General features: G+C 34.4%; 2 protein-coding genes across 7 annotated transcripts; one reads left to right on the top strand and one right to left on the bottom strand.

The window, feature by feature from the left end:
* Positions 1-705: 705 nt before the first annotated feature.
* Positions 706-18,391, top strand: LOC137032725 (T-cell differentiation antigen CD6). Of its 6 annotated transcripts, none has more exons than XM_067404638.1 (20): positions 706-855; positions 2,663-2,707; positions 5,101-5,379; positions 5,474-5,779; positions 7,445-7,501; positions 7,591-7,728; positions 8,441-8,557; positions 9,427-9,573; positions 11,525-11,611; positions 11,718-11,774; positions 11,863-11,934; positions 12,111-12,197; positions 12,318-12,404; positions 12,511-12,576; positions 12,674-12,760; positions 12,853-12,969; positions 13,054-13,134; positions 13,986-14,099; positions 14,272-14,430; positions 15,957-18,391. In XM_067404638.1, the coding sequence occupies exons 1-19, from the start codon at positions 804-806 to the stop codon at positions 14,391-14,393; spliced, it is 2,118 nt and encodes a 705-aa protein (XP_067260739.1). In that variant the 5' UTR covers positions 706-803; the 3' UTR covers positions 14,394-14,430; positions 15,957-18,391. The 6 variants fall into 6 exon arrangements, with proteins under 6 accessions (XP_067260739.1, XP_067260758.1, XP_067260748.1 ...); XM_067404657.1 differs by having other exon boundaries at positions 12,321-12,404; XM_067404647.1 differs by lacking the exon at positions 15,957-18,391 and adding an exon at positions 14,531-14,619.
* On the bottom strand, positions 15,094-21,108 carry cfap418 (cilia and flagella associated protein 418). Its single transcript, XM_067404693.1, has 6 exons — positions 20,792-21,108; positions 20,392-20,503; positions 20,177-20,235; positions 19,943-20,008; positions 19,619-19,714; positions 15,094-15,257 (listed from the first exon to the last, which is right to left on the bottom strand). Exons 1-6 carry the CDS (start codon positions 20,929-20,931, stop codon positions 15,098-15,100), a joined length of 633 nt encoding a protein of 210 aa, XP_067260794.1. The 5' UTR covers positions 20,932-21,108; the 3' UTR covers positions 15,094-15,097.
* Between the last annotated feature and the right edge of the window lie 11 nt (positions 21,109-21,119).

The raw sequence follows: 21,119 nt of genomic DNA on the forward strand, positions 1-21,119 counted from the left end.
ATCAACAACAAAAGATATGAGAAACCTTTTCTCCTCCATTTTAAAAGCTTTGTTCGATGGATTCTATTATTTACATTTAGTTATTTTCCTTGCTCCCATATCAGAAAAAATTAAAAATAAAATTGGGCCATGACCACCAGTTTCTCTGTAATGCAGTAGAAATCCAATAGAATAAGGTAATGGACGTCTTGCATGAAGTCTGGGAAAGTGCACGGGGGTCTGCTTTTTCTGCTAAAACACTTTCTTGTAATTTAGGGTTGACGATAACAACAAACTATTCATCTATATACAGCTATTCATTGTCCCTTCAGTTCATTAATTGCATGCCAGGCCAATGATGAATTGATGACTGATGAACTGGGCTTCATGATGAAAGCTTAATCGATTCTCGCTAGCTTGAGCCTTTTGCTTTAACACTCAAAGAAACTCCAAAAGTCTTTAATGAACTGGAGGGAAATGGAAGGGAAAAAAGCTTGGTTACAAAACTAATGCTAGAATCGAAACTCCATTATCCACTGAAACATATTTTCAAGCAGTCCAAAATGATGTGAAATATGAAGTGAAAGTTTGGGTATAATACCGCAAATGTGCACTTGACCTGGCTGTGACGGTAGTAAAATAGGGTGTGTGTTTGTGGTAGTGAGTGCATGTGTGAGGCATGATGCTCAAATTCGCCCCGTAGTGGAAACCACATGCAGCAACTGCACCAAAGGCTGAAGGTGCAGGGTCACGTTCATCAGTCAGAGTAACTCTCCGTCAGGGACGAACAGAAATCTTTGGCTGTTAGGCTGACTTACTGTGAGATGCCGCTTCTGCTGCTGTGTGTTGTTCTCCAGGCTTTGTCCGTGTCTCAAGGTAAAATGGTTCTGATGTATGGTTTGTGTAGGCAGGCTGGGTCTTTCATCTAAAGAGCTTGAGTGTAACTGCTATGTGTTATATTCTATATTCTAAAAATTTTTTTGAAACATATTTTAAAATTTAATTTAAAAAGTCTATTAAATTGAGTAGAGAGGTTGTACAATTCTCTGAGGCTATTGCACAATCCATCTAACTAGCTCTTGAGAGACAATCATTATCATAGATGGAAAATCAAATGTGCACTTTCAACAAAAGACTTGTTGTAAGACATGCTTTGTGGTTAAAACAAAGCTCAGTTTAACTAATGCAGCACTATGCAATCTGAAGGCTTTTTTTTTTTAAAGTTACAAAAGAAAGTACACAGATGCCTCGGCTCATTACGACGCTTTTCCAAAGAGCTGTTTGCACAAAGTGCAACCAGAGATTTGTTTATGCACTTCAGTGCACCATGACACATTGGTAAGTGAATAAGATTAACTTCACAGGAGATTGAATGAAGAAAGATGACTTTATTTGTAAGTCAAATGCATAAGATGGCTAAAAAAAAGCAGAATTTTCCTAATAGCCCGTTTTCGATTATGTGGAGTCCATTTAGATTGCGTACAACAAGCTGCAGATGTTATTAACATGACAAATAGACATTTACAAGGCCTTACATTTATAGAAAAGTGTTTCAATAATAGAATAAGACAAATGTTATATTTTTCTTAAGTGTTTTGCTGTAAAGAATGCATAGTGTAGATAGGATCCGGACAGAAATCGAGCATAATACAAATACAAATTGTGTTTTGATAAAAAAAAAAGAAAAAGATTGGTCTGTATAAAATAACTGTTAATCTGAGAAAAAATCTCACAAATTAATTTTTTCATTTTTGTTAATTTTTAATTAATAATTAATTCTCTCCTTTTGTAATACAACAAATCTAATATCATAGAGCATATTAAATTATTAATTGTAAACTTAAACTTTTATTTTATCCTTTGAGAGTCATTTTCCCCCCTAAATGAAGTACCAAAAGCGGACATAGACATCAAGTTATTTTTGGAAGAAAAAAAAAAAAAATTGGGGATTTGCTGAGAACATACTATTCACAAATGCAATTATCTTTTTTTTTTTTCCTGACTCAATTTCATTCTGTGACTTTTTTGAGCATGTGTTAATGACCAAGACGAGCATCAGCTCCGAGTTTCCACCATTTGTAACTACTTCATGTAACAAATTTAGAGGACCATGCTGTTAAAATATGCAATCAGCAATTATTTTAGTCTTCTTTAACACAGCTGGGTTTCAATAAATAGTCCTACATTGACTTAATAACTACAATGACTTAACATTATTATTATTATTAAATAGCTTGTACATATTTCATCTTACAGTCTCATACATATTGTGTAAAACTGTCAGATATCTACATGTTTTCTTCACACCACAGGATATTCAAACTTAATCCATGTTATGTATTTTAATTTTTCACACCTTGACAAAATCTTCAGATGCGAACTAAATTCAGACATTTTTGTAACCCAACACAAACATTAGCGAAGTTTTGCGGAACATGATTTTTTGTTGTATTTCTGTTGAGCTGAGCTGTTTTAATGCATCTTGTTCAACAGTGTCTGATTGCTGTTGTCTTTGATGATAATTGTTTTTGTAAACCGTGAAGACTAACAGCAGATTGCAAGACCGTAGATTTGAGCACTCTGTTCTACTTCTACACTTTAGACTGAAGTGACAGTTTTTGGCCTCTGGCCTCAAGCAACATGTTCTCAGAAAAACTCATGATGTTCATCTTTTCATCTTCAGGGCTCAATGGTACAGATGCCCGACAGATGCATGCTGACAAACAGAGTGAGTTGAATGATTTCTACTACTCTTAAGAAAACTCATGCCTTTCCTTTGAAATGATCATGTCTAGATCAGTGTTATCAGTGGGTGCAGTTACCAGCAATCTCACAATGATCAAAAAAAAGCTCACTTATTCGAAAGTGGGCCACAGAGGAATCAAGCAGTTAATCAAGATGTTGAACAATATGCATGATAGCAGTGTTTGGGGTAAGCCTGCTGAGACCAAGCCACTATCATCAAACAGAGCAAGAGATCAGCAAGATTGCACAAAGCTGTGAGAGCAATCTACCACCCCAGAGACAGCCGCTTCATTTTTTTTTTTTTTTTTTTGCATGCTAGAATTAATTTTAAAATCATGAAGCTCTGTTTTAATATGTGCAAGTAAATGTTGTACAGAATCGCACAGACATCAGACACAAAGAAGGTAAAGAAAAGCTAGAGTCCCACAGAAATTCCTAATGCTTAATTGGGAGACCCTTGTTTCTCGACCGTATCCAACAATTAAACATAACAATGTCATAATTTTGATAATCTGTTGAATTGATGTAATTACTAATTAAAATTAATTATAAAAAATGTAATTTTATATAATATTTAACACAATTTTGACCCTTTCTACACCATTATGGGAAGACAAGTAAATAATCACATTCCATTTTCCCAATTTGTTCGAATATTGCTGTGTTTGTGGTTTTCATCAACCCTGTTATTCAAGTTTAAAAGTGTAATTTTATTTACAAACCAACATTTGCTTCCAAACTAGCAAGCCCCTATTAAGTATTTATTTATTTATTATTTATTTTATACATTGTGCCTATTTCATGTTGATGGTTATTTAATGTTTAAATAAATCAAGGTTTAATTAGTATTATAAAACGGATAGTTCTGGTTCTTGATTTTTGATTGGTTGAGCCACGTTCAAAGCTGTTGCAAATTACTCTAAAACATAAACGTGACCTCAATACATCAGTATTACTTTATACAGTATTATTCCACTTCACAATGTGCCTTACAACACCTCTTAGCTGTTCTAAATTCACTGTAAACCAAGGCTTCTTTGTGAGGCAAAGATAACCGCTTCTTGGGACTGCTTTATTTATACACACCCTAAATTGCTAACATGGTTGTAAAAGTTGCAAACTTTTGAGAAAATGAACAGAAAATAAAAGACGCTCATATAGTATTTAATATTTAAACTCTCCTAAGGTTGATGAGTATGTATTAACATTTTTGACAGATTAAGCATGTTCTGTCATCGACCGTTTGTTGAAAAAAAAAAAAAAAAAAACAACAACAAAAAAAAAAAACCTAGAAGTCTTTTTTTGAGTGTCAGACCCTATTTTGTAGCCTATTTGTGAAATGTGACAGATATCTATGATTGGGCATCAACTACACTACAAAAAGTTTTGGGTCTGTTAAATTTTTTATTGTTTTGTTGAAAGCTGTCTTTTATGCTGACCAAGGCTGCATTTATTTGATCAAAAACACAGCAAAAAATAAATGTAATACTGTAAAATATTATTACAATTTAAAATGACTGTTTTCTATTTTAATATATTTTAAAATGCAATTATTCCTGTAATGAAAAAAAATTCTCCAGACTTCAGTGACTCACAATCCTTCAGAAATCATTTTTACATGTTGATTTGGTGCTCAAGAAGCATGTCTTATTAATAACACTGTTGAAAACAGTTTGTGGAAACCTTGAAACATTTTTTCAGAATTCTTGGATGAATAGAAAGAACAGCATTTATATGAAATAGATAACTTAACTTAACTGTCACTTTTATTTAATTTTAATATGTCCCTTCGGAATAAAAAAAAAAAAACGTTTGAATGGTAGTGTGTTTCACCTCCAACAGTGTGGAGCATCAGACCGGTGACCTCTGACCCTTTTCAGAAATCACCCCAAAGAAAGTCCTTCAGAATGAGTCATAATTCCACAAACAGACACAGTCTGCATCCTGTAATCATAAATCGGGAGAACTTCATGCACTTAAACCACACTGCGGAGACAATGTCATAAACTTTCTAAAAAAAAAAAGTTCTTTCCCCAGTGTCCTCCATGCTACAATATGACATTTCCACAGGAAGTGACTCACGGGATGTGGCTCTGTTGCAGTGTACTGCTACAACGCTTTGCAACACAAAACAATGCCCCACAGTTTACACATTCACTTTGGTGTTTTGGTCTAAATAAAAGTCTAGTATCTGATTTGCTAGAAATAAACACTGAGAATAGAATTAACAGTCAGATAAGATCAGTGCAAGGATGCGATGCTGGAAAAGTTTCTGACTCAACCCAGCATGCTGTGAAGATAAAAATGTGACTACAGTCAAGGTAGAGTTAAGGTAGTTGATTAAATGAAATCAATTATGACCTTTTTTTCCTTCAGAACTAGTTGAGCTCTCCACACTAAGTCTGTCCAATGGCTGCTCTGGCACACTCGGGGCTCTTCACCAGAACACTACAGTCAACGTGATCCTCACCGAGACAAATGAAGATCCAACCCAAATCTGTGAACATTTTAATTGTGGCCACATTTTTAACATCAGCAAGACTGCAACAGTGCACAATGGCACTTGTCTTGCAGACTGCACCTTGAACCACTCAAAACTGCACTGCAATACAGCTGCAGAAGGCGACTGCACAGATGCAACTGAAGTAATTTGCGGTGAGTCATCTAAGATCTTCTCAGAGATGTTTTGATAAGCGCCTTACCTTTGTCTTCACTTTAATTGTGTTTTGATTGGGCTTCTGTCCTCCAGAGCACCAGATGGTCAGATTGGTCGGAGGACATGATCGCTGTGCTGGACGGGTGGAGCTGCTGCATTCTGGGCAATGGGGAACGGTGTGTGATGATGAGTTTAACATCATAAGTGGACAAGTAGTATGTGCCCAGCTGAGATGTGGCAGTGCAAAAAGAGTGGACTTTTTTGGGGCCGGCCGTGGAGACATCCACATCAGCAAAATGAAATGTAATGGCACAGAGAGAAACTTATGGGAGTGTGGCCCCATCAACAACACTGCCGGTTACTGTGGACATAAGGAAGACGCTGGCATTGTGTGTTCAGGTACTATACACATGTACTCTTTTCTACACAAAAAACATTGAAGTCAAGGTGAATTAAAGTTTGCAACACATTTTACTGCCGTAATGTGGCATATTTCAGAGTGACACAATGAGAAAATATGTAGGGTGGGAATTTTTACTCATCAGGAATTTGTTTGGATGCTAAAAACGTGGACCTTACATACCAGAATGGAGAATGCAAGTTTGTTTAAACAATAACAAATAGCCATTTGGCAGTTGTTTAACATTATTGACGCAGTCCATATGGCCTGAATTAAGATTACAGTTTAAAGATTACAAAGACATTTCGTCCCCTTGGAATTATAAGGTTCTATCTGAATTGAGTTATTCACATATTCTTATTCTGTGACAACTTCTTTACACCATGTGATGTTTTTGGTAATGTTGAGTACATTTAGATACTTTTTATTTAGAAAACAAAAAGGTTGTATCTACAAAGTCCAATGGAATGCAAAAACGTTGAAGCTTAAAATCTCCAAACTGCTCAGAATGCAGATAGAACCTTATAATTCCAAGGGGACGATTTTGTTTGGAATAACATGCATTTGCAGTAAAAAGGGTCAATTTCATCTTCATGTTGACTTTAGCATCAAAACATTTCATGTGTAGACATTCACTCAGTTCATTCATTCTCAGTTTGCCTACTTATACTATGCCTTAAAAGTATGTTCTGCTTTTTGGAAGAAAAAGTAAATAGTTTTGAGTGTGTAGCAGAATAGTAGGCAAGTTTTGGGACATACTACTTTGTCATAATTTTAACGGACCACTCTGTTTCTGTCACCATTTAAACTGCCCTGTTAATCATCTTGTCATGGTTAAAATCCCCCACATTCAGTTTGATTTAATTTTCTACCATTACGGAGAGAAATGTAGAAGCATTTTGATTTGCCAGTTATGTGTCTTACATGCAGAGAACTCTTCTTGTGTGTTTGCATAATGATGCTTTTAAAAGATTATGACCAAATGTATATTTCTAAAAGTTGCTGTTGCTGATGAAATATGGATAACAATGAGTAGATATTTTTTCACTAGGTTAGATGCTGATTATTAATCACTCAAATCCTTTATCTAAACCTCTACTTAACCATCTGTCTCGCAATTTCGCCACAGTTGTAGTTTTTTAACACTTTTTATTTGTGTTTGTAGTTCTAATCGAATCCTCGTCCAATGTGCAATCTGTACTTCGGAAATAGTAGACCATCCAGGTATCTCTGGAATACTTATTTCAACATACTACGATTTTTAGACACTAATTATAATTTTGAAAACTATTTAGGATGGATAGTATGCAAATTGGGACACAGGAACTAACTTTTTCTGCCAAATGTATTGCTTAATAACTGAATTTCCTGTGTGTATTTGAGGTTGTATGTGACCTCTTGAGGTGGAACATTAACATAATTTGTTTCAGCTCTTAGTCTCAGTTGTAGGTCAAATTTAACTTTTTGGGGTGGTGGGACATATTTCCACATCAGTTGGCCTGAAAATAGGTTAAAAGAAGGGCAGGCTTACAACAGTATTTTTGAAATGTCAAAGCACACTTTATAAGCTTCAGCTTGTTAGTGTCTTGTTGTGAAATCCAGAGTGACAGGTCTTGGTTATTTGTATTCCTTTGTATCCAATGGATTAATTCTCTTTCATACAGACAGTGTTGAGATCGCAACCACGGGCTGCACAACCGAGTCAACAACACCGGTGGCAGGTGATGCTTCAGTTTTTTAAAAGAGAAAATAAAAGATAAAAAAATGGTGACATGATTTTTGCTAATAACACCTTCTCTGTTTATTTTAGTGTCAACCGCTGTGGCAGCAACAGAACGCAGCAGTGGAGTTTCAGCAGGAGTGATTGGCTGCATCATCTTATCTATTGTGCTGCTTATATTTATTATAATAAACGCTGCAGTCTATGTGCATTATAAAAGAGCAAAGGGCAAGTACAGTTTAAGCACTTTTTATATTCAAAAGCACTCATCAGTCATTTCTTTTGTTGAAATCGGTGCCATTGAAATGTTCTAATATATCCACCAAAAAATATTCAGACTATTTTAGACAGTTTACTCACATTAAAAAATCTAATAACATAGATAGATAGATAGATAGATAGATAGATAGATAGATAGATAGATAGATAGATAGATAGATAGATAGATAGATAGATAGATAGATAGATAGATAGATAGATAGATAGATAGATAGATAGATAGATAGATAGATAGATAGATAGATAGATTAGATGACAAAATATCAAAGTGGCATTGGAAAAGAAATAACATATACGTTTTCTTAGAACTAAATGCAATGGAAATGAGCAAATAGAGCTGAGCTACAACAAACAGACTTGTAGTTATTTTTTATCATTGCTTAGCTTCGAGAACATCTCTGAGTAGTAGCACAACAAAAAATATTTTATTGTTATTATGCATAAACTTCAAATGAATGTACTCACTTCTTGGCCAATTTGTATTCAGTGCATTCCATTCAAATAACAGGAAATGCTTTTTCATAGAACATGAAGAGAGTCAAACCTTTTGTGAAATATTTCTTTTGATATTAGCTACTACAGCAATACAAAAGCTTAAGGCAGAGGCTTAGTGCTGCATGGGGGAGTTTAAGCTATTCTTTTTTGTCCTCTTTGCCAACAGCATGTGTGATTAACCAACATCACAGTAGTTCCCACAGGAGCCTGGAGGACCAGTCCAATGAACAGATAGGAATCTATAACACACAAATTGTCCCGGCTGCCAGGGAGCATCAGTATGGTTTGTATTATAATATGTATTTTTTTAATTTCTACATCTTCATAAATGATTATATCTATTATTAGTATTTTGTACATATCGATTTGTCGATTTGAATCCATTCTCATTTTGATGAACTGAAAATGTTGTCAATTTAATAACGCAATTCAATCAATAAATACCTCTTTTGGAGCTCTTTAATGTGGCATGACGGCTCACTTTTTTATTCGTTCAAGAGATGCGTGGAGAGCATGTGAATTGATCATCTCTTCCACTTTACAGCTAATTATAGCACAAAATAAACATGAATAACATCACAAGGTATGTTGAAAGATACAGTACAACTGAATCTGTTTCATGTCTCATATGCTCAATCAGTGTTTCAACCATGGAAAGACTTCATTAAATCCGCTAATTTAAATGTTTGTATACACTTAAGTTAATTTTAACCTTTAATATTATAGTAATGTACCAACTGACAGGGTTCCCTCTATAGTTTACACTATTTGAGAGATTTTTTTGCCATATACTTTACCTGATATATCCAAATTAATCAATATTGAATCAAAATGACTCAAAATCGGAATTGAATCGAATCAAAAGTTTGTTAATCTAATTCGAATTGTGAATTTTGTGCTAGTTTTAACCTATATTTTGTGATTTATTTTTTTTTAATTCACAAACTATGGGTTAAACTGCATTATTTTTCAATTTCTGTAAACAAGTGATTCCATTTTTATGCATTGGATCTATAATGATTAATATGCATAAAATGACACGACTTTTATATTTGTCATAAACATGAAATTTCTGAAATTTCTTTGTAATTTCTGTAATGGTCAAACTTTCAATTTTGCACAAATGTGCACTTTCTGTTTTTCATTCTTCAGAAAGTCTTGGCCCGAGAATGAGCTCAAACTATGGCCGTAAATTCAGCAAGAGATCAAATCAACCCACTCACAACTCTGACACTGATTCGGAGCATGAACATCACAACAGCATTCGACCGCAAAGACTGCATCTAAACAACTTACCAAGTATGCTGCTTTAGCAGACAACACTTCTACTGCAAATGACCGCAAATATATAATCAGTCCTTATTTAAAATTTCATCAAGAAAAGTCTCTTTACAGCGTATAAGCTAACATATGTTACTGGCATAAGCCATTTTACATAAAAAAAAAAAGAGTCTGTGCGGGTCGGTGATGGAAAATATTTTCTCTCTGTACTTTGGTTCACATTAAACTACTGAACCACTGTCAGTGCAACTGTTGAGCACGACTGCAGCTTCTGACAAGTCACTTCAAAGTTTTAGTTGTCTTTCCTCACCATCTACAAATAATTCCCCCAATTATAACATTGTTTATTATGAGCCACATGAAAAAAACACTATAGTAAATACGGTAGTATTTTTGAACCATACTATAGTAAAGTACTTGAATTAATTTGTTGTGGTATATTGTTGCTGTGTTAATATAACAATATAGTAAAATAACCAAATTACCCAATACTGTACTAAACTTTCTGCAACTATAGGGTATATTATATTACAATACACTAGTTTACTATACAGTATTTATTACAGTTTATCAGTTCACTATAGTTAATATTACTGTTTGCTGTAGCATTCATTAATAAAGTGTTGTAAATACTATAATATATACAGTATACTACAATTTAGTATACTAAGGTTCAAAAACACCATATTTACTATAAATTACTTTAATATTTTTCATGCCCTTAACATGCTGATTAATGATGCTAAATGTATAGATAAAAGTTTTGTCAAAAAATGTGTTTATTTAAACACTCAAACGTATGACAGATCAAAATAATTGTATTTGCTACATTCTCGTTTTCTGCAGCTTTAGCGTAAGTATCAATCTATTTTGCTGTTCACTATGTTTTTGCTACGGTTGTTAAAATAACCGCGTTTGCTGCAGCTCTAAATGTGGCGCTTTCCGTCTTTAGCGGCAGAGAGAAGCATCGCACATGGAACGGAAAAAGGCTTGAATGAAATGCATTTGGCTCTAGATAAAAATATCAGCGCCGAAAGATCATTATACCTCGCTGCTCGCTTTAAAGTTTAAACTATAGAAACTGTAAAATGCTGTAACCGTTGTCATTTTGTCTCGCGGTCGGGGTTGGAAGTTGGAACCAAGCCAGGGTCCGGAACCAGAGCACGGTTTGCTATTTGAGGACCCATGCTAGGCCATATGGTATCAGAAATATGCTCCTATTTTTACTTTTCACACATGAACAAGTCAGTATTCAAGGTACTATTCAATTCAGTGGAACACTTTCATTTCAGTAGGCCTACTATAAAGAGACAAAACAGGAAATAATTTAGCCGACATGGGTAGGTTCTATGAATAGAAATAATAAATTTAGTAGGTCAAATACTGGTGATTTTTGCTTACCAGCTTAACATTTCGAATGTGAAGAGAAATGGTGAAAAATGTCATTAATAGTAAATTAACTAGATGTACACTATTACAAATTCAAAAGTTTGGAGTTGGTAGTCTCTAATGCTTACCATTTGAGCCAAAATACTTTAAAAACAATATTATGACTATTCAAAATATCTGTTTTCTAGATTAACATATTTTAAAATGTAATTTACTCTTGTGATGACAAAGCCACATTTTTTAGCATAATTACTCCAGTCTTCAGTGTCACCTGATCCTTCAGAAATCATTCTAATATATTGATTTGGTGCTCAAGAAACATTTCTTATTATCAATGTTGAAAACCGTTGTTTGCAATTTCAGGTGTCCTTGCTGAATATAAGTAGGCTATTAATTTCTTTCTTTAAAAAAAAAAATCTTTACGCCAAACTTGAACTGTAGTATAGAGCAAAATAGTTCACTAGTTTTTTGTTTTCATATCACATATTCTTGTTAAAGTTAAAGACTCTAACATTAAAGGATAAACAGTGACTTTTGAAGAACCTCATCTGATATGTATGAATTCTTCTCCACTCTCCAGCAGGAGACACGAATGACATAGACAGTACAAGCTCTGGAGAAAGATGTAAACACGACGTGCAAATCAACATGGGCACCATCAAGTCCGGTGTGCACAAATAAATCATAATTGGATTCACTCAATATTTTACTCTTACCTAAAATTGATCATCTTTTTTTAATCAACCAATATTTTATCATTATTTGTTTTGAAGGTGATAAACCCCCACTGGCTCCACTGTCTTTTGTTGCCCCTCACACCTACAGTCAAGGTACACTGATCTAATTGACCATATTTATTCAGCTTATAGTAAGGAAATAAATCTGGAATGCATATATTTTTCTTTGCTCTATACACAGATGACTCAAGCAGTACATCTTCTGGAGAGTTCTATCAAAACACCAAGACTGACACCGACATTACCAAGTCACGTATGTACTAGTAAATCATATTTCGGGTTAATTTGATATTTTGTTGCACCTTCATTTGATTAATCCAAAGAGAACGTGTCTAGATGTATGTATCATAATAATAAAATAGTATGATTATTTGTATTACTGTGAATATTCATAAAATACTAACATTTGAACTTTTTTCCTTCATGAAGGTGCGGAAACACCATTACTTCATGAAAAGTCACCATTCACACTCCTGTCTTTTGATGACCATAACTCACCAGGAATTGAAAGTAAAGGTAAAGCTGATTGGAACCTCTGATTTGAAATATTTCTCCTGTGAGAAGTTGCATTACAGGGAAAATTGTATTTTTGTAGGGGGAAAAAATTCAAGTTGATGAACCCCTTTTTGTTTCCAGCAGTAGATGTGAATGATTCAAGCAGTACATCTTCTGGAGAGTTCTATCAAAACACAGAGACCGACACAGACAACTTCTTCAAGTCACGTATGCAAAAATAAATCATACATTAGTTTAATTAGAATCATTTAATCCTGAGAGAACGCGTCTAGGTGTATTTACTAATGTTTGATCTCTTTTCCCCCTCGTGAAGGTGAAGAAGTGCCATCATTGCATGAAAATTCACAGTTTGCACCTCTGTCTTATAGTGACAGTCGAGGTAAAGCCCTGATTATCAGTGTAACCTTTAAGGGTAAACAGTATCTTGTAGTAGTCGGGAAATACATTTCAGATTCATGAATTCTCTTTGTCTTCAGCGGTAGACATGAATGATTCAGACAGTACATCTTCTGGCGAGTGCTATCAAAACACAGAGACTGACATGGACAATGTTCTCCACTGTGGTAGGCTTATGTAAAACAATTTATATTGAAGCTTGATGGCTGTTGTCAATGAGGCTTCCGTCAGCTAAACCTTAGGCATCTGATTTCTGCAGAAGACGAGGAAAGCCCATCGCTTCTTGAGAAATCACTACAGGCATCCCACAGCACTCAGATGACAGGAAACTCTGCTGGTTACAGCAGCTGTCATGTAACTCGTGCCCACAGTCGAGGTACCTTTGGGATTTAATGAAGCAACAATATTGACAACAGTGTATTTTGATAAGGAAGCATGTAAATTCTTCTCTGCCTTGCAGATGGGAATGATTCAGACAGTACTTCATCTGAAGAGTGCTATCAGAACACAGAGATTGGTGAAAACGCCCTTCTCTATTATGGTATGAATGAACCATATTACAATAAACAAACAGTTTTTCTAATTTAATATAAATATTTTCATTATAATTTTATTATCAGCAAAATACTTTGAGTAAAGTTGAAAGAGAAATTCAAAACATGAAATCTGTAAATTTGTATTTGCCCTAGAAATAGTGCAGAATTTTTAATATTTTATTGTCATTTTGTCATATTGTTTTTTTGTTGTAAATACAATTCTCAATATCCTAAAAACCCTGGTTATTTCCCTGTTTAAATTACACAACTTTAAAAACGTTTTTCTTTTTTTTAAAAGAAATTAATAGAAATTTTACTCAGCAAGGATGCATTAAATTGATCAAAATAGGCCCTAAAAACTTTATAATATTTTTATATAATATTAAAAATTTCCAGTTCAAATAAATGCTGTTCTTTTGAACTTTTTATTCATCAACGTATCCTAAAAAATGATCAGTTTTCACAAAAATATTAAGCAGCATAGTTGTTTTCAACATTGATGCACTTAATCAGCATATTGTAATAATTTCTGAATGTGACACTTAAAACTGGAGTAATTTACCATAACAGAAATAACTAATATTTTAGGATATATTCAAGCAGTTATTTTAAATTATAATATTTCACAATATTACTGTCTTTACTGTAGTTTTTATCAAACATAAGAGACTTCATGTAAAACCGACCCCAAACTTGTTCATTTTCAATATATATTTTAAACTCTTTTTAATAGATCTGGAAACCACTGTATATTTGACTTATTTGCATAATGCTAGTTGCACTTTTTAAACAGCTTAATAGTTACAAAAACATCTAAAAACATGTTACGGTAATTCGTCTCTCTTGTTTTTGGAAGGTGAGGAAAGCCCATCACTTCCTGAGATGTCTTTTCAGAATCCCCACATTGCACAGATGACAGAAAGTACTGACGGTTACGAAGACCAGCACGTACCTAGAAACCTCAGTCAAGGTACCTCTTGTACTTAACCATGTGACAGTATTTCTTTTTCACAGAGCTTCCTTTCTGAAATCCCCTAGCGCTTTTGAACCTGGATCTTTTGTACAGCAACCTTGAGCCTTAAAGCAAGCAGACTCAATCGTTTGGTAAAACAAAAATACTGACACTGACTTTTTTATTTTAGAAACAGATAGTAGTAGTACAGCATCAGAGGCATCGTACGTGAATGTACCATCTAAAAATGAGATGGAGGACAATTCTGCTGCATCTTCCGATAATGACTATGCTGACACTGGAACCTGGTGAATTCAGCATAATAACTGCAAGAGATTTTTCTCAGCAGGTAAAGTATAAAAAAAAACTTCAAAAAGCACAGATCATTCTCCTTATTTTTTATTCTCTTTATTCTGTGGACAATGTTGTGCATTTATCATTTTGGACAGATGATTCTCCCTGAAAACCGTGGAATGTAACACAAATGGGCCCTTGCAATACCTGAGTGTTTCTTAAGAATATACTGGAAGAACAGAAAAATAAATCAACATTGTTCATCTATATTATAATAAACATTCTAAACAATGATCAAGCATTCTATTATTAACCTTTGTAGATGGATCCAATCTCATTATTCGTTTATAATTCTCAATTGTGCAAAATGTCTAAAAAATGTGCATGAGTATTTAAAATATTACAACATATTACATCCTTTAATTATTCAAAATAATGGAGTCCATATAATATAAACCATCCACTGTGCTTCATCATTCTAAGGGAAAATGTAGTGTAGATGAGACTCGCACTTACTTCACACATAAATAAAAAAAACTACACTTATAGAAGAAAACAGAAAATATTCTTTTTGTTATCAAACCCCACAAATTGCACAAAACAATTTTGAAAATGGCCAGCATTCTCTTTTGTGAGGAGGAGGAGGAGGAGGAGGAGAGCACACAACACTTGCTGGTGGACACAGATAAAATTTCCGAGGGAGAACTGTTGCAGACTAAAGTTCATGCTTTGTGTTTTCCACAAACCCACTTTAGCTGTTGTTGCTCCCTCAGGTCTGAGAGGGACAGGGCAGAGTGCCAGCTACACTGGCAGGCATATGCACGCCCACCCTTTCTCTTCTTCAGTTTGCCTTTTAGTTTGTGATAGTCTGGCATGTTGTTTCTAAAGAAAGGGAAAACAGCAGAAGATTGAGGATTTGAATATATTTCTGTGTTTGTAGTTCACAGATTGCCAATTTAACCCAGTCACACAATTGGCTCAATGCTTCAGGTTATTTCTGGAACTTTATCACTGACTGCAAACCTTTTTTTTTGTTTTTTTTGGTACATTCACATCCCATTTTGTAGAACACATTTTAAGAACTAATATCTGCTTCTCTCACTTCAAATTGGGGCTGGCTGTTTTGAACAAAAGTTGAGTAGTTACCACAGACTTTTTGTCCAGGTCTCATTTCACCCCAGAAACATAATAATAATAATTATATATATATATATATATATATATATATATATATATATATATATATATATATATATATATATATATATATATAATATTATATATATATATATATATATATAATATTATATACACACACACACACACACACACACACACAGTTGTGCTCAATTATTCATACCTTTCTTAAATATGACCAAAGAAGGCTGTGAAAATGAATCTGCATTGTTAATACTTTTGATCTTTTATTTAAAAAAATCTACAAAAATCCAACTTTTCATTGTAGAATAATAATTTTAAATGAAAATCTCATTATGAGAGAAATGTTTTTCTCTAATACACATTGTTCACAAATAATCATACCCTTTTATTCAATACTTTTTGCATCTTCCTTTTCCCAAGATAACAGCTCTGAGTCGTCTTCCATAATGCCTGATGAGTTTGGAGAACACCTGACAAGAGATCAGAGACCATTCCTTCATGCTGAATCTCTCCAGATCCTTCAGATTCCCAGCTCCACATTGGTGGTGCTTCTCTTCAGTTCACTCCATTCATTTTTTTAGGTTTCAGGTCAGGGGACTGGTATAGCAATGACAGAAGCTTCATTTTGTGCTCAGAGACACATTTTTGTGTTGGTTTTGATGTTTGTTTTGGATCATTGTCCTGATGGAAGATCCAACCACAGCCCATTATATGACTTCTAACAGGGACAGTCAGGTTTTGATTTTTTTATCAGTTTGTATTTGATAGAATCCATTATTCCATGTATCTGATCAAGATGTCCAGTACCTCCAGCAGAAAAATAGGCTCACAGCATTAAAGATCCAACAGTATTTTTCATTGTACACATGGGGTACTTTTTACCCCTGTGTGCACCAAACCCATCTTAAGTGTTTGCTGCTAAAAAAGCAAATTTTTTTTGCTTCATCTGACCATAGAACATTTGAAAAGTAACTGACACTACTGGAAATTCAAATGGGATGGGTTATATAGTCAGATGAAGCAAGAAAATTTGCTTCATTTTTGCTTTGGAAAATTTTGTATAATTAGAGAAATGTGTATTGGAGAAAAACATTTCTCATAATGAGATTTTCCCCCCATTTAAAATTATTATTCTCCAATGAAAGGTTGGATTTTTGTAGATTTTTAAAATAAAATATCAAAAGTATTAACGTTGCAGATTTATTTTCACAGCCTTCTTTGGTCATATTTACCAAGGGTATGAATAATTTTGAGCACACCTGTATATATAATACATTTATTGTGACACTAGTGCGACACTAGTGACATTAAATTAGTGACACTATATTAGGAATCCTTTTAGCTGTGTTGCTACGTGTTATGACCAGTGTTGGGGATAGTTACTTTTAAAAGTGATGCACTACAATATTGCGTTACTCTTTAAAAAAGTAATTTATTGCGATAGTTACTTTTTATGAAAAGCAATGCATTACATTACTTTTGCGTTACTTTTTCTCACCTGGGCTTGCTTGTTTGTTTTTTGTTTTGTTTTTTTAAATAACAACAAAAAAAGTTCTATTTTTGGTAAATGTAAAGGCTCTTTCACACCAAAAGTGAAATGAATAAGCCTCAGGCTGAAGGAAATGCATGCCTGTAAAGTAGAGGGCACAGCTCAAACAAACATTTCAGCTGTGCTGCCATTCTGGATTAAAGAAGAATACAATAGAAGAGATGGAAGTTCAACACTCATATTTAAGTAATTTTTGCTTATTAGTGGTTGAATTAGATAATTTAAGCAGCAAAGACACTGGTTAATAAAGTGAGATTAAATACATAAAATATATTTGTGTAATTTAATATAGTTCATTGTTACAGGTTTATAAAATTCTGAGTTTTCATTTCACTGTTTTTATTCATTTTGAGGAATACCGAATGATTTCATGCAAGTGAGATAACTAAACGCTCACATTTAGTCTAGAACTACAATAACCAGCATGTTTACACAGCGCACACAACGCCTCTGCACTTTATTTCTCTCAGCATGGGGACAGGAGAGCTGTCAGTCAATAAAAATGATCTTGCATTACTTTTTTGAAAAAGAAACAGATATTTTGTTGTAAATTGAAAAAGTAATGCCTTACTTTACTAGTTACCTGAAAAAATAATCTGATTACGTAACTCAAGTTACTTGTAATGCGTTACCCCAACACTGATTACATAAGCAAAAACTCCGGCCGTTTACACAACACCGTTTTTTCAATTAAAAACTGAAAACTTTTTATACATTTTGGCCGTACTTATTACCTATTCAGTCTATAAGCGCATAGTTTCTTTGCAAAGTGGCATCGCAAACTACTGGCCCGACATGCATATTACAGTGTTTTTAATCTTTTTCTCGAATCATTTTGACAACTGTCGTCTGTACGTGAAAAACACAAAGGAAAAGGTTTTCTGTTTTTAGTACATCGTTGTTGTGTAAATGTACCCCAAAGCTGAATGTCTTTTCCTGTGCAAACCCAGCCATGGTCCCTGCTACAGTAGCCACCCCCCAAACTCACGCTGTTGATTGAGCTGGATAGAGACTGACAGATCTGAGCGGACCTCTCTCAATGTTTTGATGGTGCCTGGGGGTTTTATTTAAACCCATGAATGGCATACTAATAATAGTCAATGAACAATAAACTTGGTTAAAAGAATGTATTTTAAAATAAAAAAAATCATACATACTTTTTTTGGGTGAAAGGTAATCATCCCATAATTTACTCACCCTCAAGCCATCCTAGGTGTATATGACTTTATAATGGGAGTAAATGGTACCTTTTTTTGTTTAAAGCCCAAAAAACTGCATCCATCCATCATAAAAGTAATCCATACGGCTCCAGGGGGTTATTAACGCCTTCTGAAGTGACAAGAGGTGTTTTTGTAAGAAAAATATCTATTTATGAACTATAATCACCGGTAACGGCTGTATGCAAGTCTAATTTCAGCCGAAGAGTGACCTCTGACCCAAAGCATGACGTATGAGTAGCGTAAGCTTAGATGAGAGTAGATGCCTCTTGTGTTTCAAACAAATAGGGTATTTAAAAAAATAAAATAAATAAATAAATCTGTGTTTGGCTGAAAGATGAAAGTCCTATACACCTAGGATGGCTTAAGGGTGAGTAAATTATGGGATAATTTACATTTTTGGGTGAACTATCCCTTTAAAGACTATTTTATTTTCTTCTATATAACTGAATCTTAAAAACAAGAACTATTAGTATGAAGACATTATAAACATAGGGTTAAAAAATTTTTCAAGCTATCCAAATATCCTCAGTTTTTAATCTGCATCTATTTAAGTGGTTAACTCCAGATATGGACTGTCACCCATAAAGTATTTTGAAGAGATTATACTTCAGAAGTATAAAGGGTTCTTTTCATACTATTCTATCATTTATTATAAACTACACCATGTAATCTAAGCAATGTAAAATGAAGCAATAATCCTGAACACATGGTTTCTTGATGAGCCTTTACATCACCTGTTTAAAAGGGGAAGCCGTAAGTTGAAGATTTTAAAGCTTCATTAATTAGGAGAGCATGTGGTTGAATTTGTCAAAGTTACAGGCTTGAACATCTCGAAAAAGCAGATCATTAAAACACAAAGGCCCTTCAACTTAAGAGCTCGACTGTCTGAGCATGTAGCAAAGTGCATCATGGCCTAAATATGGAAGATAACTACATAAAAGACATGGTACGAATGATTCACTGTCTGTTTGATGCTAAAGTTGAGTGAGACGCTGCAAGACACTGTGCAGAAGATAATAAGGAAATGATGCAGTCCGGCGGAAAACAGGGTTTGCACAAAAAAGGCGGTGTGTTGCGTTGTTGAATGCTTGTGTTGAAAAGTGTTTCTTTATCAGCCCGTCTAAACATTTAATAAAGCTTATCTGTAAGAGGGTGACATGATGACTTCAACAAAGGCATCATTAACTGACATGCTGATGCTGTGCAAAAACGAAGGTTAAGGATGTGTGGGGCAGTCTAAAAATGCCTCATCTGCTACAGTGGGATACACGGATCAATGCTGCCCCCTCCTGATATTTTTGCAGATACCTTACCTGAAAAATAAATAGTTGCAGGACGAGTCCCACTCGTGATCCTCAAACATGAGTACGCTGAAGTCACAAGACGTACATCTTAATCGGTCGCAGGCCCTTCAAAAACAAGATAGTTCTTGTTACAGACCACAGTCAGAATACATTTGCACATCTAAGTAAATCTGTCATGACTGAATTACTTGGTCAGAAGTGCTTTCTCAATGTGGAAAATGCCTATATGCATTGTGTTACTGGTTGTTGTTATTATTGTGCTCATTAGAACATAATTAAAATATGCATGTGGCCCACAAGTCCAGGCAAGACGGATTCTGATGTTATTTCCACCTTTGAGAAATGCTGGTTCCAATACCATGTAGTACAGAGCTTCCACCAAGAAACACAGGGCAACATCTGTTTGAGGAAAATTTTGACTAGAGTTAATCATTTGACAACACATCTTATATATTGAATCTAGATGTTTCATGTTTGAAATGCTCAGTTTCTCCTGTACAACTTCTACATGCATTTGGATTTCAAATCATTTGGATTTTTTCAGGCCCAATGAAACCAAAAACTTACTTCTTGAGCATAGTCTGAGAACATGAATCGCTTGTGGAAGTCTTTGCTGAAATGGGTTCCTGTTCAGATCATAAGAGATTTATTTTTTATTTTTTAACAGATGATTAATGTGCACTGTTAAAAACCACTAGCAATATTAATGTTCTTCAGTGTTATTTGAAAAATAAAAAAGTATTACTTTGTTCACTGATCATGGCGAGTTTTTGTTGACTTACATGTGTGCTGATGGGCTGATAATCATCATCATCCAGAATTTCCTGTAGCATAGCGTCAATATCATCATTCTCATGTTCAGCTCTATTCATTCTCATGTTCAGCTCTTTTTTTCTGAAAAAATCGAAATGTTACAAGTTTGACTCGTAAGAATCTGATTTTGTTTATATCTTTGAGACAATGTTAAGGATGTATTGATAAGACTTGTATGATAATTATACATTATAGTAATGTGACGGTTTTTTAGCATTGAAGTCCGATTGGTAACATAAAACAGTGCAAATCTACAACGCATTAAAACGTTTAGCTATACTGTATACTGTACATAAAGGTTTTAGTTTTATATTATTTGCATTAGTCTTAGCTACGTTAGCTCGGGTGCTAATCCGGCTAGCCTACTACCTTGACTGCTGTTTGTCCTTGAGATTCGCACACATTTGGTCCATTTGTTTTGAAACATAACTTGACTGTTTAGACGCCGTCGTGCTACAACAAAACTTTGATTCGACTTCATCAAGTAAATCGTCCAAATCATCCGCCATGATTATTTGGTGGAGAACGCCACGTTTGTTACCATAGAAACGTGTGGACTATTTATTTGTTGTCCGCTCAGAAAAGCTTCATATAACTGGTTACATTTTACAAAATCAACTTTAATGTCCTGGTAAACATCTTATTAACGAGTTCTCCATGCAGACACGACGCTTCCGGATTGCTGGTTGGTGCAAGT

This window comes from Chanodichthys erythropterus, chromosome 2, assembly GCF_024489055.1.
Source record: "Chanodichthys erythropterus isolate Z2021 chromosome 2, ASM2448905v1, whole genome shotgun sequence".
NCBI classification, from domain to species: domain Eukaryota; kingdom Metazoa; phylum Chordata; class Actinopteri; order Cypriniformes; family Xenocyprididae; genus Chanodichthys; species Chanodichthys erythropterus.